Raw genomic sequence first — 19,936 nt, 5'->3', positions numbered from 1 at the left:
ACAATCTCAGGAGCCGGTGCCAAGTAGCACCAGGCATGTATAGCACAATCTCAGGAGCCGGTGCCAAGTAGCATTAGGCATGTAAAGCACAAAGTAAGGAGCCGGTGCCAAGGAGCCGGTGCAAAGTAGCATCAGGCATATATAGTACAGAGTGAGGAGCCGGTGCTAAGTAGCATCAGGCATTTATAGCACAGAGTGAGGAGCCGGTGCCAAGTAGCACCAGGCATGTATAGCACAGTCTCAGGAGCCGGTGCAAAGTAGCATCAGGCATATATAGTACAGAGTGAGGAGCCGGTGCTAAGTAGCATCAGGCATTTATAGCACAGAGTGAGGAGTCAATTCCAAGTAGCCCTTTACTTTCCAATACCAGCACAAGGAAACAGAACATAAGTGTGAACTGTGTGATTGCGGCTGCTGGAGCCGCATCGTCACTCCTCCTACTGCCCTGGTTCCTGAGGCTCTCTGGTCTCCTCCTTGCTCTGGGTGTGCGCCCGGCTGAGGCGGGGACTGGGGCAGGGAACATCTGGGAGCCTCACAAGGAAGTGGCAGAGTCTGAGGCCACTTCTTCCATCTACACTGGAGCAACTGGAAAGCGGAGCAAGTCCCTTTAGACATGAGTGACATGTGACCCGCCCGGGGCAGTCAGGACATTACAAGGACTGCGGGCAGGGGGCGCTAATGCCACTGCTACTGATGTGGGAGCGGAGATAAGGGCAGCAGGACAGGACATGGCGAGCATGGGGCTCCTCACCGCTGCCCTGTGGACTGTGGGGGCTCTGTGCATGGCGCGCTCCCTGGCACAGGTAAGACCCTCCAGTGTCCATACGTGCTGCCTTATCCATTACACTGGCTGCTACCAGGGGCATGTGAGTTTGATGTGTGGACCTTGGGTTTGGCTGGGCAGGTCCTACAGTTCTCCCTGTTGTGAGAAGAGTGACAATAGTTATCACATGATGGTACCTATGGGTTGTAAGATTTTAGTCTTCATGTTCTGCAGCATGAATTGCTGGAATATTGTACTGGTAGGTTACACATTTTCCTCTGTGGACCATCCAATTTTGGATAGTATGTCCCCTTTAAGCACTTTTTGTCTTTGTGGTGTCACTAACTGATTATGTGGAATATATTGTCACTACTGTGTATAAAGTGGAGCTATAGTTTATCATAGTCCAGACTCTTATGATGGTATAACAATTCACTTGTATAGTGCTATCTTCATGATAATGTCTTGTAAGGCAGCTCAATGTCTTGTGATGTCAGCATCACCACAGTCTTTATGAATAGCAATTGACAGGTTCCCAGCAATAAACCGATGTTCTGGTAGTGGAAGGGCATATTATCCTTTTTATTAGGGCTATTATCCAGCTCATGTCACATGAGGGCTATGCTGTCCACCCTAATCCCCTGCAGATCAGGTCCAGGTAGGATTCTTCATACATTTTACTAATGAGTAAAAGACACATGCTTTACAAGAAAGCCCAGGCTGCGGAAACTCCCTACATCCTACCATTGTGCAGGGAACAGGATCTGGCCATATACACTTCACATCTATCTCAGTACATTCACACAGGCTCCTTCCCTTCTCTGCCCACACACAAGTCCAAGAAATAGGAGCCATGGCTTTTATGGTTCCTCTTTTAACCCCATTTTACTCTATACTATACAATAATACATGGAAACAGAAGAATGCTGAGAGTTGTGATGAAATAAAAAGTACCCAACTTATAGACAGTAAGCTGCTTATATAGAAGGTTAGTCACTGTATAAATCCATGGGTGTTGGACTGCTGGGAGTGTGTCTATGACTCCTTGTGTGTATATACTGGTATATACTAAAGTAAAGTGATAAATCTTGGTGATATACAACATCTACCAAAAGTATGTGCTCACCTCACATTTTTGGAAATATATATTTTCATGGGACAGCTCTGAAGATATACTACATGCTTTCATACAATGTAAAGAAGTCAGGGTACAGCTTGTATAACTGTGTAAATTTAGTGGTCCCTTAAAATGACTCAACACACAGACATTAATGTGCAACAAAAGTAAGTACCGGTACACCCCTAATTGAAAATGGCTAAATTGAGCACTATTATTTGGAGTGGACACCATTATTTCCCAGCGCTGCCTTACCCTCTTGGACATAGAGATCACTAGAGCCTCACAGTTTGCCACTGGATTTCTGTTCTATTCCTCTGTAACGACATCATGGAGTTGGTAGATATTAGAGACCTTGCAGTCCATCACTGTTCTGTTTGAGGATGCCACACAGCTGCTCAATAGGGTCTAGGTCTGGATACATGCTAGGCATACCCAGCACCATTACTAAAAGTTTCCTGGTTGTCTTGGAGGTATGTATGGGGTTGTTATGTTGCAATACTGCCCTGTTGCCCAGTTCCTTCAGGGAGTTGATCATGCTCTTCTCCAATATGTCCCAGTACATTTTGGCATTCATGCTTTACTCAAGGAACAGTAGATCCCTACAGTTGTCAAAAACCGTGAAACCTCCACACCATGCTTAACTGTTCTACTCACCTGGTTGCCCCACACACGTTTTTCACCACGTAAGCTAGATAAGTTTATCTTGGTCTCATCAAACCAATGAACATGGTTCTAGTATTCCATGTCATTTGTTTGCTTGTCTTCAGCAAATTGTATGCCAACCTTCCTGTGTGTCATCTTTAGAAGAATATCCATCTGTTTCAGGGTGTTATCAATCTTATTATAGCTGAGGCCATGTTAAAGGGCTTGTTCAGGTATATAATTTTTTTTATACAGAGACAGTTAAGTGTATAGTTTTTAGTATTTTTAATTCCCTGCCCCCCAAGAGATATATATTTAACATTTATATACCTGGACAACCGCTTTAATGTAGAGAAACAATTTATCTTTTAGATCCTCAGAGAGTTCTTTGCCATGAGATGCCATGCTGAACTCCCAGTGACCAGTATGAGAGAGTGTGCGAGAAATAACACCACATTTCCCATTCACACATGAAACCGTGTAACACTAAGGGTGATGGCAGACGTGCCGTTTTATCTGACAAAGCCCACCCACTGGGGCGGCCCGCGGCCCGATCACATCGGCATTTCTATGGAAATTTGCCCAATTACATTGCTGTTAATATTCCGTTTACAAAACGTATGCGTTAAAACACAATGTTAACAGCAATGTAAATAAGCAAATATCATCTTCTTAGCTGTTGTGATGTGTTTGTAAACACATGCGTTAACACCACGTGTAAACGCACCCTCAAGGATGTGCTTACTTCTGTTGCCAGCGGTCTAGACATTAATGGCTGTATGTTGAGTTATTTTGAGGGCACAAAATTTATACAGGCTGTATATTGACTACTTTATATTGTATCAAAGTGTTTTCCCATATATAATAATATATTTTGTGAGATACTGCATTAAGTTGAAAAATTGTGATGCTTAGGTTGGAACATCTCCTGGATGACTTGTGGGGTGTTACTTGTCTTTAATACCTGCCAAAGGATGGTCAATTGGTAAACTGGCAACAGAGTCACAAGGCTCCTTTAGAGGTGTTAGGGATAAGGGTAGCCTGACAAGGAGAGGTTGCTATGGTACAAATTGGCTAAAACATTAAAGGGGTTTTCCTTCAAATTAATAATTCAAAAGGGCTCTACATGAGGACATAAACATAGCAAAGCACAATTCACCTCTCCTACCGATATGGCTCAGATACTGTATATGCCTCTTCTGGTGTCCTAAGCTTCAAAATGCCCATCTGCCCAATCAGAGTGTGTTAACACTTTGACCAGGGAATGGATAAGGGGTCGTCTCCAAGTATAGATACAAAGTGAACTGCAGCTTTCTGGGTATTGGTCTGTGTAGTGTCAGAGATTATTATGGCACATTGTGGAGATGACTAGATGCATGGGCCCTGCTTACTTGGAGAAGATGTATCAGCTTGGTGCACTATGAGTAGATGGCAAGGCAGTGTTCTTTTGGACCTAGCATGCAGGGTATCTTCCAGCAGATAATGCATCCTGCCACACTGCACACATGGTTGAATGACATTCTGATGGATTTCTTGCATGATCTGTGGCCTTGCCTGGCCGTTCACCAGTGAGCTGCAGATCTGACATTCATGGGATGGGGTTAACTGTAGCAACATAGATTTTTCTAGTTTTTGAGTTGCCCATTCTTTTTTATGAAGTGAGTTTAGGGGCAGTGTGCCAACTTATCAGCCAGCTTCCATTGTTTGCAAAAGGAGGGAAATTACAGTTGGATACATCCGGAAGGCTGAGATTTGGGGATTATGGGATTTAGTCAATTGGGAAGCATTATTCTTTATTTCATACATAAATATTAAATAAAGGTATTGCCAGTTGTATTTGGAAGACAACCTTACTGTAGCTTTATTGTATGTTGTTTATTTTGTGATTTTAAGCTTAAAGGAGAATTATCCTCATAGACATCCACAAAGAAAGTGAAGTTGGCCATAGAAAACAGGCAACACAAGCTCCAGATATGTAACTATGCATTTCTTGTGTGAAGATTAGGGGGACTTCTCTTTTTTGGACATATTAGGTAATTTGTTCTCATAGCTTGCAATGTTGTGTATTGGAATCCTGGAAGAGACGACGTCTAATCCCCAGTGTGTCCTGCACTGGACTATTTTGGTAACATTAAACTGTGTCTATGCTGGGAAAATGTTTTCAACAACTGGCATAGTAACATAAGGCAAAGTAGTTTAAAAGTGTTTAGTACTTTAAAGGGAACCTGTCACCAACCCTGCATCATCTTTATAATTTTGTCTGGTATCGAGCATCTCATCTCAGCATGCAGCAGTAATGTCATGTGACCAGGGCGACATCATCTCAGGTCCTTTAACCTCCTAACATTGTTGTACCCCTCCTAACACTCCATTAAGTCCATAATCAACAGGTGCCTGGTGTCCTTAAAATAAAAAGGTCAAATCCTGACAAGAGGCTGGTGGTATCTAGCCATTCCCACAAATGTTTGAAAAGCCCCACAGTAAGGGGGACATCACCTTTTATAAATCTAATAACAATATTTATTTATATAACACCATCATATTCCATAGTGCGTTACAAATCATAGGGGATATATACAAATAAAATAAAAAATGTCAGAGCGCAAACATTCATATAGAACAATAGGAGTGAGCAGAGGTCGCATTAACGCCTCACCACGCGTCATAGACGCGTGATGAGGCGCCATTACCCCCCAAAATAATTGCCATGCGTAAAGTTACACTTGGCAATTATTCCCTGTAGCGCGCAGGCTGAGCGGTTCAGCGCGTGCTGCAAAAGAGGGAACTGTCAGTAGCGCGATCACAGCGTGCGCTGGACCGCGCAGCAGGACATGTGACTAGGGGCAGGCCGGAGTGAGAGCACCCGCCCCAGGGGAGACAAGTGGGCAGTGGCGTACCGTCCGCGGTCGCAGTGGTCGCCATTGAGACCGGGCCCATCAGAAGCGGGGGCCGGGGCTGTCACTAATGACGCTCTTTCCCCAGCTTTCCGCTCTCCCCTGACCCCCTCGTCCGCTGCTTGGCTCCTCCGCTCCCCTCAACTCCTCTGCTCCCCTCGACTCCTCCACTCCTCTGCTCCCCTCGACTCCTCTGCTCCTCCGCTCCCCTCGACTCCTCCGCTCCCCTCGACACCTCCGCTCCCCTCGACTCCTCCGCTCCCCTTGACTCCTCTGCTCCTCCGCTCCCCTCGACTCCTTCGCTCCCCTCGGCTTCTCTGCTTCCCGGCTCCTCGGCTCTCCTGTTCCTCTACTCCTCCGCCCGAATGCGACAGCCGACTGTAAGTCTCTCTATGTATGTGCTGTGTGTATGTGTTGTGCATGTGCTGTGTTGTGTGTGTGCTGTGTTGTGTGTGTGTGTGTGCTGTGTTGTGTGTGTGCGCCCTGTGAGTATGTGCTGTGTGAGAGTATGGGCTGTTTGTGCATGGTATGTGCAGTTGCACTGTGAGTGTATGGTGTGTGTGCACTGTGAGTGTATGAATATGCTGTGTGAGTGAGTGCTGTTTGTGTATGGTGTGTGCAGTTGCACTGTGAGTGTATGAATATAGTGTGTGAGTGAGTGCTGTTTGTGTATGGTGTGTGCGGTTGCGCTGTGAGTGTATATGGTGTGTGTACATTGTGAGTGTATGAATATGCTGTGTGGGTGTATGTGCTGTGTGTGTTTATGCTGTACGTATGCATATTTGTTTTGTGTATGCAGCGTGTCTGTATATACTGTATGTGTGTACATGCTGTATGTATGAGGGGGGTAAGCAGCGCTCACCCCCTCCTCCTGTCCCGTGCGCCGACGTGTGCCCGCCGTGCACACGTCGGCACACACGCCGCCCTAAGGGGAAGGGGGCCCCATGCAGAAGTTTGTCATGGGGCCCAGCCTCTTCTAGTTACGCCACTGCATGTGGGCCACAAAGCTGCTGCTCCCCGTCCTGCTCCATCTCTACCTGCCCGCAGCTGCCTGTGTTTGTGATCGACGGGGCCTAAGAGCAGTGCTGTGTTGTGAGTGTGTGCAGTGTGAGTGTGTGTTATGTGCTGTGAGTGTGTGTTGTGTGCATTGTTGTGTTGTGTGCTGTGAGTGTGTGCAGTGCTGTGTTGTGAGTGTAGTGTGTGCAGTGCTGTGAGTGTGTGCAGAGTGTGTGCTGTGAGTGGGTGTTGTGTGCGGTGTTGTGTTGTGTGCTGTGAGTGTGTGTGCGGTGTTGTGTTGTGTGCTGAGAGTGTGTGCTGTGAGTGGGGAGTGTGTGCGGTGTTGTGTTGTGTGCGGTGTTGTGTTGTGTGCGGTGTTGTGTTGTGTGCGGTGCTGTGCTGTGAGTGGGGAGTGTGTGCGTTGTTGTGTTGTGTGCTGTGAGTGTGTGTGTGTTGTGTGCTGTGAGTGTGTGCGCTGTGAGTGTGTGTGTTGTATGCGGTGAGTGTGTGCTGTGTGAGTGTGCTATGTATATTACCGAAATTTTCATACTCCTCCTCGGGTAAAAATACTCCTCAAAAATGGTGAGAGGAGTATTTTTACCCTTCTGGAAAAATGTTAGTGCGACCTCTGGGAGTGAGGGCCCTGCTCTTATGAGCTTACAGTCTATAAGGATGAGGAGGTGATACAAGAGGTGAAAAGCTTATATAATGGTCCAGCCATTCTTCATAAGGGAATAGAACAAAATAAAATATAATAAATAGCGTTGCTGCTGCTTGAGCCAGTCATCAGCCGTCATCTTGTATATGAAAGTCCAAGGTGAATGGGACTCCACTTGTGATATTGTAGCTGATACCAACTTCCCAGGGGGAGGATTCAAATTGAGTTTTTTTAACATTCCTTAATGAAGCAGCATATATCACAAACACATTTTAAGCAATCAACATGAAGTGCACAATGAGACATTCAGTGAGGATTTTAATCTTTTACAACAGGCTCCCTACTTTAGGAAAGAAAAGTCAGTCATGTACCATGGTGCACGGAAATACGATACCTACTGTAATAAAGAATTACAATATTTAAATTGATGCTTATATTAATATAATATGTAAGTTTTCTATTTTGTATCTTAAACTGATTTTATTTAGATTATTCAACTTTATAAACTTCTAGCTTAGAATTTAAAATACACATTTTGCTAACTTAATAAAATTGTCCACATACCTATTATAGATCTAAATTCTCTCATTTATAGACCAATAAGCCCTTTAACAAACCATAAATACATAAATTTGTGTTGATTGAATGGGAACACCACCATAACCAAGCCATGTATCATAGTATATAAGGTTGGTAAAAAAACATCCTTTAACCCCTTAGCTCTGCATTGGAGCTGAACTGGCATCCAGGGTCAGCTTTAGGCCCCTTCCACACTCGCGTTGCATTTCACGTCAGAGTTTGATCAGGGTGCGATCAGGGTTTGGTCAGGGAAAAACGCACATTTTGCATCAGAGTGCAATCAGTTTTCAGTCAGAGTTTGTTCAGTGTCTCAGTTTTTCACGCGCGTTTTTGAAGCAATTGCAATGCAATTTCAATGCGTTTTTCACGCGCAGAAAATGCGCGTGAAATGGACTCAGGACTGAGCTCTATCTTTTCTATGGCAATTGATGCGTGAAAAACGCATTGCACTTGCAAGTGTCTCAGAGTGCAATGCGTTTTTGATACGTCTCCATAGACTTGTATGGTGCGTTTTTCACGCGCGTGACTTGCAAAAGTAGAGCATGTCGAGATTTAAATGCGCGTTAAAAAAAACGTGCGTGTGCGTGAAAAAAAATGCAAGTCTGAAAAAGCCCATTGGTTACAATGGGTCAGAGTGCAATGCAAGTTCTGCGCGTCAAAAGCATGCGCAGAAAACGCGCGTGAAAAACGCAAGTGTGAAAGGGGCCTTAATCTACTGCTGATATCCCTGAGTAACACCGGCGGTTGGAGTGGGCCCACGATCATTAAAAGCTGCGGTCAGTGCGACTGCCATTTAACTTACTCTTAGGGGCCTTTCCCCCACATTCGCATCACATCAGTATTGCAGAGTATTATCATGAAAAAGCAATCAGATGAGACATATAAAAAATATAAAAAGACATATAATGCACAAAAAAGTCTAAATCATAACACAAACCCCACATATGTAGTATAACCACGTCCGTAACAGTCCGTAGAATAAAAGTAAATAATATTGAACACGCACAATGAACACCGTAAAAAAAAACAGCCAAAAATTATGATTTTTACCTATTAAATTCCACAAAAAAATGCAATAAAAATTGATTAAAAAAACATATGTACTCCAGATTGATACTGTTGTAGAGTACAACATGTCCCACAATAAACAAGCCATCAACCAGCTCTGTAGCCAAAAAAGTAAAAATGTAATGTCACTTGGAAGACGATGATGCAAAAATTCTATATTTTTCTCCACATTTTCACAGGGTTTTATTTGGCAAATTTAGTAACACATAAGAAAAAATATTCAAGTATGGTATCCCCGTAATCGTATCAACCCATAGAATAAAAATAGCATGAAAAGTAAAGAATCCAGTACAGAATTGATGCTTTTCTACTCCTGACCTCAAAAGAAAGTTCATAAATTTTCAACAATAAGGGATACCAACCCCAAAATGGTAACACTGGAAGAAGCATCTCATCCCGCAAAAAAAATGGCATCACATGGCCCCAATAACAATAAAGCTAAAATTTTATAGCCTACAAAATGAGCCAATGAGAAAACTATAATCTCCTTCCCTTCTGCCCCTCGCTGTGCGCCCATAAAACAAATACCGGCCACATGTGGGGGGTCTCTGTAGTCGGGAAAAATTGTAGAACAAATTTTAAGATGGGTTTTCTCTTTTTATCTTTTGGAAATGTGTAAATTTTAGGGCTAAATGAACGTCTAACCAACAAAATTTCTAAATTTCACCTCCATTTTGATTCAATTACTATGAAGATCTCAAGGGATTAACAATCTTCCTAAAATCTGTTTCTGATAGTTTTAGGTGTGCAGATTTGAAAAAGGGTTGATTATGTAGGGTAGTTTTAATGCTAAATATTTAAAATTTCATTCAACATTTAACAGTATTTATCCCCAAAATAGTCAGTTCTGAAAATACGTAAAATTGATTTTTTATTTGTAACCCACGTCACATCAAAATAAATTATCCAAACATTTCAAAAATGATGAAAATGTAAAGCAGACATATGGGAAATGTTATTCAGCAACCTACTTAGGTGGTAAATCTATCTGCCTGAAAAGGCAATGCTTTCGAATTTCCAAAATGGCAAATTGAAGTACAACATGTGGAGAAAAAAACTATCTCAGAATCGCTTTGATAAGTAACAGTGTTCAAAAGTTATAAAGTTGTAACCATATAAAGCAACACATGTCGGAATACAAAAAATGGGGCTGAGCCTTCAGCTATAAAATGGCGGCGTCCTTAAGGGGTTAAGTATTAAAAAATGTAAACAAATCGAAAATTATTTTCCCCATAAACTGTGATATTTTTTTCTCTCCATAAAAGCATCCAGGCCTTTCTTGAACATGTACATAGAGGCGCCTCCTGTGTTAGAGAGTTCCATAGTCTCACTGATTTTAAGGTAAAGAATCCACATCTATGGCGATGGTAGAATCGCCTCTCCTGTAGGTGTAGAGGATGTCCCTTTGTCCTGGTCACAGGCCTAGGTATAAAAAGATCTTTGGAGAGATCCTTGTACTGCCAGTTCATGTATTTGTACATTGTAATGAGGTCTCCCCTCAGTCGCCTTTTTCTAAACGGAATAATCCCAAATATTGTAATCTAGTCCCCCCCATTCCCCTAATAATCCTCTGCACCTGTTCCAGTTCTACTTTATCCTTTTTATACACTGGTGCCCAAAACTGTACACATTATTCCATGTGTGGTCTGACCAGGGATTTGTATAAGGGCAAAACTATGTCTTTATCATGAGAATTTATTCCTCTCTTGATACATCCCATAATTTAATTTGCTTTAGCAGCAGCTGCCTGGCCCTGGTCACTAAAATTAAGTTTACCATCCACCAATACCCCCAAGTCTTTTTCAGCTGTAGTTTTACCATGTAATTGACTGTTTAGACCATAATTGTACCTTTTGTTTCCATGGCCCAAGTGCATATCTTTACATTTATCTACATAAAACCTCATCAGCCATTTTTCTGCCCACTACTCCAGCTTCCACAAATCCCTCTGTAATGTTATACTATCGACCTCAGTATTTATTACTTTACGCAGCTTAGTATCCTCTGCAAATACTTGACTGTTTAAACCCACTTCAAGGTGTGTGGCACTCTACTGGTAATGTTAACCCAATCTGAGAATGTGCCATTAATGACGACCTTCTGTTTTCTATCACTAAACCAATTGCTTACCCGAAAACACAGATTTTCCCCTAGTCCCAGCAGTCTCATTTTATGTATCAACCTTCTATGCGACATTGTATCAAATGCCTTGGAAAAGTCCAGATATACAACATCCACAGCCTCCCCCAGGTCCAGTCTAGAACTTAAAACACCAGATCCAAGCTCTGCACATCAATGCACAGGCCAGGGGATATGCAGCAGCATTGTGAGCTCATGGGTAAAACAAGCACTTACTGTGAATCTGGTGACACACACAGGACTTCTCTTTAATCTTTTTTTAAGACCTAGACCGCCAAGTCAGCTTATTTTGGCCACAAGTTGTTTCTGTAGTTTTTGTAACACAAACATTTTAGGTTCTTCACTTCATCATCATTTCCACCTTTTTATCACAAACATAAGACTGCTGTTTGGATCCCATATAATACCCCCACAGTAGCCACTATGATAGCAGTGCCCTACTATAGATAATATATTAACAGTGGTACCACAGTAGACATTCTAGTAACAGTGCCCCACAGTAACCAAAATTCACTGTACCCCAATAGTTATTAGTCACAGTACCCCCAGTAGCCAAAACTTATAGAGCCCCACAGTGGCCAGTAGAAATAGAACCCACAGTAGCTCCCATGCTTTGTGGCCCAGTCAGGCTCACTGAGCCACCTAACACCCTGCTAATGCAAGACGGGTAGAGCTAGTCGGATCTCACCCCTGCCTCACACCATTATGATGTTAGAGCTTAAAGGGTCATCATTAAAGGTGTTTATCCCTTTAACTAGATGGGTCATAATGTGTCTGCTAGAGAGTCCCCGCCCACACCCTGGGATTTTGCACTGAGCAACGAGAGAGTAAAAGGAGCTAAAACAGCAATCAAACTGAGTAAAATTGTAAAGAAAGGGGTTAAATGATCTTTATTGTGTTAACATCACTACGGGATTGAGATGTGAGCTAGGGGCAAATTTACACCCCATAGCTGTCCCTTTCTTTTGGAGTTTTAAAATGAAAAGTCGTAATGCTCCAGGATAAACAAAATGACCTCTACTAAAAATGGTTGTTGAATCAGAGACATTGAGGAATCCCTCTTTAGGGTTTCCGCTACAGCAGCGCACCCTAAGTTGTAAGCAATGTTAGTGTATAATGATGTAATGTGCATAGTAATGAAAATTTAAGATTTTTATTCATACTTAGACTTTAGCGCCATTTTTCTAGCCTTTTTTATTGTTATTATCTCATTTCTTACATTTACGGGGGCCCCTGTATTTTTGGGACTTCGGGTGTGTGGCTAGTGGGAGCTTTTTTAAGTCCTTGTCCAACAAGACTGTGAAGCTACAATTATCTACACACCCCTGATGGTGTATTTGGTAAGACCATAAGTGGTAACCAGGTGAGCAGCCCTAAGTGGGTTTTGGTTCCTTTTCCACTATTGGAGAAGATTCACTTGAGGCGCTGTCCTCCGTTTTTGTTTTTTCATTAAATAGTGGCAAACAGTGATAAATGAAATGCTCCCTTGTGTTTGAGGGTATACATTTCAATTTGCGAAATGGATGATAGTATGGTTCATGCCTAGATCTTCGCATTCATGTATCACTGGAAAATTCCTTGCATATGTGCTCTTTCTCCAGTTACTGCCAGATGTGGATAGGAAGGAGCAGAAACTAATATATTGTGGACCTCTTGTCTGTCATGTACCTGTACAGCTGCAGAGTTTGCATGAATAGTATGTTAGTTCCTATCAGCATCAGCTAACACAGTATATCTCACTGCTATTCCATGGACTAAAACCTACAACACTCCTGATGAATTTCATGCTGGTTTCTTTAAAAGGTAACATGACTGTTGTGCGTGGGTGTGCGAGACTGCCGGGTACATAGTTCTTAGGAAAACAGACATTGTTGCACTTGGGAAGCAATCAAGTAAGCAAGGCAGATGTTTTTTTCCTGCCCAGGGAACACGTTTTCCTGTTTCCTTGCCACCTATGAACTGAAAACAGTGTTACCGAGGGTGGGGTGAACAATCCTAAATCTCAGAAGCATTTCAGCTTGTACAATATTGTGTAATACTACTGAACGCATACCATGGAAAGGAGTAAGCACATTGGATATGATTTCAGCTTTAACAAACAGTTCAGGAAATAAGTATATATCAAAAAGCCCAACTGCTTCCTTCAATTAAAGCAAATCTACCATAAGGAAGAAGGTTTGTAAACCAAGCACACTGACATGCTGGTGTGCACCCCCTCTGGCAGGATCCACTCAATTTGTCCAAGTCACCCTGCAGCCTATGAACATCCTCCATAGACTGTATTACACTACACAGCTTTGTGTCATCTGCAAAAATAGACACAATGCTATTTGTATATGATTAATAAATATATTAAATAGTAGTGGGCCAAGCACAGAACCCTGGGGTACACCACTTATAACTGGTGACCATTCTGACTAGGCATCATTGACCACAACTCTCTGGATACGATCCTTCAGCCAGTTTTCAATCCAATTGCAAATGATTCCTTCTAAACCAATAGACCTTATTTTACCCATCAGGCGTCTATGAGGGACAGTGTCAAACGCCTTTGCAAAGTCCAAGAACACAATATCCACAGCTGCTCCTCCATCCAGGCATCTGCTAACCTCTTCATAGTAGATCAGGTTAGTCTGTCAACTTCTATCTTTAGTAAACCCATGATGGTTGTCACTTATTATACTATGTGATGTCACATACTTCAGTATATAGTCTTTTAGTAACCCTTCCTTGTAGCTTTACTCTCTTCAAGATATTGTAGTTTATCGGCAGGAAGTCTTTGTGTGAGCTTGTCCTGGAATGCAAGGGTGGGGGTTGGAAGCAGAGAGTAGCTCAGTGCAACATTAGACAGCAGAACAATGGGGGTCATTTACTAAGGGCCCGATTCGCGTTTTCCCGACGTGTTACCCGAATATTTCCGATTTGCGCCGCTTGTACATGAATTGCCCCGGGTTTTTGGCGCACGCGTTCGGATTGTGGCGCATCGGGGCCGGCATGCGCGCGACAGAAATCGGGGGGGCGTGGCCGAACGAAAACCCGACGTATTCGGAAAAACCGCCGCATTTAAAAACCGAAATGTGTCGCTTGGGAAGCGCTCACCTTCACCTGCTATGGGATGGTGCATTCCGGGGCGTTAAGATTATTTTCGGCGCAGCAGCGCCACCTGGTGGACGGCGGAGGAACTACCTTCTTAAATCCCAGCCGGACCCGAATCCTGTGCAGAGAACGCGCCGCTGGATCGCGACTGGACCGGGTAAGTAAATGTGCCCCAATGTGTCTGACGACCCTAAAGAAGATCCAGGGTCAGGTCTAGGGGCAACCGAAATTGTGTACAACAGGATTGATAGAGACAGGTTGGAATTATATCTGTGAAATTCTGTATTTTTGTTAATAACAGTGAATTAGAAAATATGTTATTTTGTTATCCTGAGTATATTTAAGAATCTTGACTTCGTGGGAATACCCCTTTAAGGAAGTTATACTATTTTGATTCGAAACGTAATTTCTATGAAAAAAATGCTTAAAAATTTACTTTGATGGCAAAAAGGTGCCCCAAAAAGAAAATAATTTGTTTCACATCTTCTAAATTTAATATATACATGTGTTTATAGATTCTTGCTTTACAGCTAGAAATTTTAAGATGGTCACAACCTGCAAAATATAGCAAGAATATATATATATATTCTTTGAAAACAGACAACCTGGCAATTGCATTTGTCTCAATCAACAGTTTATACAACTTACCTCCTGTCCGGTCCCCATCGCCAATACCCTTTCTTTTCTATCTTTTAGAAGTGTATCCATACAAATAAAGCTTTTTAAACTCTCTAATGAGCGCCTCATGGCTCCGCCGATGTAATTTATGCGCACCCTTCGGCTGACTCGCCTGCCTACACTATGCTAAGAGAGCCTTTGACAACACTGGATCTCCCCATGTTATCCTCTAGCTATACACGATCATAGCATCATCTTACTACATTCACCTATGATCACTTTTTAAAAGATAGAAAAAGAAGGTTGTTGGCAATGGGCATGGGGTGTGGAGGTGAGTTGTAAGCATCTACCATCAGGTAATCTGTCCTTCAACCAACAAAAGTAAACATTGGCAGCACAGTTTGGGCCCCTAGGGTTTATACATCATAAGTTCGAAATCATCCAATTTAAAAAAAAGCTGTTTATTTTGCTAGCGGCGAAAAAAGTCATTACCATCTGAGTCATTTACTGGCCAGATCGCTAGACAAATTTGATCAAATTTAGAGTACCTGGCAATCACAGATGACAACATGTATAAGATTGCTGCCCCTCATTTTTGGTGAGGGATCTATGGAATGCTGGAGGGTCGGTCGAGGAAGGCTGGTCAGTACATTTCCCCTCTTTTCCTTCTTACTGTATGTGACAAATGCCATTTGGTGGTTCAAAGTGAATTGTCGCTAATGTTATTGTTATTTTCTAACCTTTCTGATTCATATGGAAGAATAGTTGAAGCATGAGTTTCCAGTCTGAGACAGGGTTTCTCAACTTGATATTATGTGCGATTGCGGAGGACTCAAGCCCTCAAGTTGTCATTTTGAACCTTATTCACTTGATGATAGCTGTTCTCTTATTATGCTTATTATAATATCTTGTATTAATAGTAACCTTTTTGATGATACACCTCCTGTTCGGAGGGTCCTGTTTTATTCTGTAATATATTATGCTATATGTCACGGCCACACCTGCGATTCTCGGTACGGATTGCGGGTACACCCGTGTCCTTCCATGTGGCGCGGCAACCCCCCGGCCCGGATTCACCTCTCCAACGCTCCTGCTTCCTGACTAGGCCGCGCGTCCCCTCTCACTAGGGTGAGTGCGCCGGCTGTCCTAGCCTTAAAGGGCCAGCGTCCTCCTGATTTGCGCTGGCTAATCCGGCTCGCCCTTATAATCCGGCACCTCCCTAAGCCTAGTTGCACCCGTGGAATGACCTGGTGGCACCCCGCTGCAGCAAGACCATCCCGCTTTGCGGCAGGCTCTGGTGAAGACCAGGTGGCACTTAGAATCTTCCTCCTGGTACTCCCTAGTACCCTCCATGACTGTGCCAGTTGTCCCTCCGAACTGTGCCAGTATCCCCTGACACTATATTTAATAAACCTGAATTGAAAACAAATTAAAAAAAAGGAAACATTTTGATAACACCTTGCTCCCCCACTCACACACATACACAGTTTTTAAATGCACAAATAAATATTTAAAGAGGACCTGTCACCTATAAAAATGGCACTTGGAGCTGTTTACTTAACAGATATTAATACACAGTATTAAATAATACTAATAATTTTTAATAAAAATAAACTTGGCTTATCCCTAATTGTTTTGACCCAAAGAATACTTTAAATGGGGGGGTGTACTTTTGACCTCACAGTTAATACCATGGGAAGAAAGCCCAGAAGAAAATGGCACCACTTCTTTTTTGATAAATCTTTTGCATTTGAAAGTTATTACTGTTTCCCTGTATATTACACAGAATATTAAATACCACTACATTTTTCGCTCAGATTATATGCCGTCCAGCCTGCCCCCAGTAGTATACAGCCAGTCCAGCCTGCCCCCAGTAGTATACAGCCAGCCCAGCCTGCCCCCAGTAGTATACAGCACAGCCCCCAGTAGTATACAGCACTGCCCCCAGTAGTATGCAGCACTGCCCCCAGTAGTATACAGCACAGCCCCCAGTAGTATACAGCACTGCCCCCAGTAGTATGCAGCACTGCCCCCAGTAGTATGCAGACTTCCCCCAGTAGTATGCAGCACTGCCCCCAGTAGTATCCAGCACTGCCCCCAGTAGTATGCAGCACTGCCCCCAGTAGTATACAGCCTGCCCCCAGTAGTATACAGCCTGCCCCCAGTAGTATACAGCACTGCCCCCAGTAGTATACAGCACTGCCCCCAGTAGTATACAGCACTGCCCCCAGTAGTATGCAGCACTGCCTCCAGTAGTATACATCCTGCCCCCAGTAGTATACAGCACTGCCCCCAGTAGAATGCAGCACTGCCCCCAGAAGTATGCAGCCCTGCCCCCAGTAGTATACAGCCTGCCCCCAGTAGTATACAGCCTGCCCCAGTAGAATACAGCACTGCCCCCAGTAGTATACAGCTTGCCCCCAGTAGTATACAGCACCCTAGCCTGCCCCGTGTGGTATACAGCCTGCCCCCAGTAGTATACAGCCCAGCCCAGCCTTTCCCCGGTAGTATACGCCTGCCCCCAGTAGTATACAGCTTGCCCCAGCATTAAAAAAAAATAATAAACGTATATACTCACCCTCCGGTGGCCCCGATGTGCAGCTCTGCTCCCCCGATGTCCGCGCGGCTCGTCTTCAGGCATCCGCGCCCGTCTTATCTCTTCTGCCGGGCGCTGCCATTGCTCTCTCTCTCGCCCGGCGCCTAGTATGACGCGCTGCTGCTGACGTCATACTAGGCGCCGCCCGGGAGAAGAACAATGGCGGCGCCCTGCAGAAGAAAGAAGACGGGTCCGGAAGCCTGAAGACGAGCCGCACGGACATCGGGGGAGCAGCGCTGCACATCGGGGCCACCAGAGGGTGAGTATATACGTTTATTATTTTTTAAGTATTTTTAACTTCCTATATGACTTTTGTGCTGGAAAACTCGGCTTATACACGAGTATATACGGTATGTCTTTTTCAAGGCAAGAGGTAAAAAAATAGGATAATAACAATAATAGTAGGATAATAAAAAAGGATAATGCGAAAATGTAAAAGCTCCTTTCAGGGATTACACATATAGGAGTTCTTAGAAATGATGCTCTAGAAATCTTATACTCTAGGGAATACACCACATCATATTGCAGAAAGACACTTGTTCTTGTACACAAGATCCAGCTTCTTATGCTATAGTATTGGCTCACGTTGCTGGATCGGTCGTCATTCTTTTTTCCCCACATAGTTCTATTTTAAGTAATATAACTTCTATGATTTTATGATTTTAACAGCTATGAACTTTCTTCTCTGTGGTGCCCTGAACATAGACTAGTCTTTACCTTTCAAAACATGAGTGAGTGATAAAGGAAGAACTTGACCAATGAAGGATATTTGCACCTTTCTAAATGATTGAATTTCTAAAATACTCCTGTAGAGTTACAATTCGTACCATTCTTATTTTTAGCTGAGAATGGACTGGTAGCAAGGGAATTGCCCTGTGTAACAGATGGAGGTAGGCAGCAGGGAGTGTCATCAAGTGTGTTGCATAAAAATTGTGTTTGCATGTGGGCAAATGTGCTCAATATGATACGTGCCTAATCTAGAATTGATTTGTGCAGTTTCAATTGCTTTGTCACATGGGCAAAAGATTTATCGCCTTTTTAAAGTTTTGCTAAAATTTGGTTAAAAAGCACTTCACTCCCAGAGTAACAAGTAATAAGGAAGTTGAGAAACATTGGCTGTATATGACTCTCCCTCAACTCTCTCATTCTCCCCTTCCTCATTCCTGGGGAGACTGGGTTAGCAGCGTCAGTGTCAATTTGGAGACAGGGTAGCTTGACTATATATATGCTGGAGCTCCTCCATGACTAGAACTTCAATAACAGAGGGTAAAATAAATGTATTTTTTCAGAGGAATGGTGGGTCTTAACCCATGGTTAGACCAATCACTGAAACATGTATTAAAGGTATTGTGTGTGGTTGGTGGGGGTGGATTGCCGATAACAGGTTTCCTTTTATGCAGTGAGCTTGTTGAAGGCACTGCATGGAACTTTGTGTTACCCGATTGGGGCTTAAGCCTTATGTCTTTTGTAACTGTAGCAACATCCTTGATGCCAAAAAACAAAACAAAGCAAAGCAGAGTAAAAACAATACTTAAAAAGTCTACTTATGGTGTATGTGCCCCTGGAGCTGTCTGAAAAATTAGAAAAACTTCCTACATTGTGATAATTTTGCAGCAATGCCACATATAAACAGTCCACGTATATGCAGTCTTGCCCATATTGCCTCATAGTTAATGTAATGAAATGATTCAACCAAACTATCGCTTCGGTCTGAGAATTTCCTCTTAGACTTGAAGTTGGGTGTGCAGCAGCTGTGCATCTTGGAAAGTTTACTGTTACACAAAAAAAACTGAATAAAACAAGTATAAATACTGGTAGAAGTCTGTTATTGTAAATCACCATTAAGATCTGGGGTAGGTAAATCCAGTGGTTTTGACCTAATTCCAAATAACCCCAATGTGGCAGTGATGTAAGCTGAAAAAAGGCTGGCTCACAGTCCCGTTACATGGTCGTGGGTATGAGGCTTAAGGGATAGGATTTATACAAAATCCCATTCACATTCTGCATTACAAACCTGCAGTTCCAGTGGGAGTTTAATAAATCTTCAGCTTATCACTTATTGCCCAGTGATTCCAGCCCAGATGTCCCTGACCTTAGGCTCAAGGCCCACATCCAAGCCAATTCATTTATCAGGCAGAATCATGAAAGGCCTGGGTCTGGGAGAAGCTGTCCCTCAATGTGGACGCCACTGTATGACATCTATAAGCCATGAGAAACTGACCTTACCAACCAATCTGTATGTTTTTCACAAATTCTCGTGAATTATATTTGGAGTTATCAAGAAAAAAATAAAAGGTTCACACTAGAACATGCTCTATCATGTAATGGAACTGACACACAGAACATTGGGAAATGTTCTTCCATAAGTTCTAGCAGGTTTGTTGTTAAAACCCTTTATTTAGTAGCGGATGTGGGAGGAAAAGTTGTAGTTGGCAGGCCAGCAGAGAACTCAATCTGTTTAGCAGCTGGAAAATATGGGATAAATATAAGCATTCTGTAGAAAATCTGTTCTTGAAATGCGTTTTTGCTACTACTGTTAGTTCAATATAATATATATACTGTGTGTATGTATATATATATATATATATATATATATATATTTACAAACATCTTTATGTATAGAGAGAAAAAGTTGAAAAATGTTTAGCAAGAGAATAAAGAGAATCTTGATATTTAGATAATTGTGCACTGGATAATTTTGGTACCCAAATATATGCTATCCAGCTGCAAGCACAGAATAAGGGCTTATAGATGTCATACAGTGGCG

At 42.8% G+C, this 19,936-nt stretch overlaps 1 protein-coding gene across 1 annotated transcript in view; it reads left to right on the top strand.

Moving 5' to 3' along the window:
- The first annotated feature begins 520 nt into the window (after positions 1-520).
- Positions 521-19,936, top strand: part of TNFRSF11A (TNF receptor superfamily member 11a) — a 53,626-nt gene continuing 34,210 nt past the window's right edge. The window contains exon 1 of the mRNA XM_072152702.1: positions 521-803. Coding sequence (XP_072008803.1) covers positions 729-803 — 75 coding nt within the window. The 5' untranslated portion in view covers positions 521-728. The remainder of the gene's footprint in view (positions 804-19,936) is intronic.

The sequence above is a fragment of the Engystomops pustulosus genome, chromosome 5 (assembly GCF_040894005.1).
Source record: "Engystomops pustulosus chromosome 5, aEngPut4.maternal, whole genome shotgun sequence".
Classification (NCBI taxonomy): domain Eukaryota; kingdom Metazoa; phylum Chordata; class Amphibia; order Anura; family Leptodactylidae; genus Engystomops; species Engystomops pustulosus.
The sequence above is the reverse complement of the archived record's forward strand: the minus strand, read 5'-3'. Positions and strand labels throughout refer to the sequence as shown.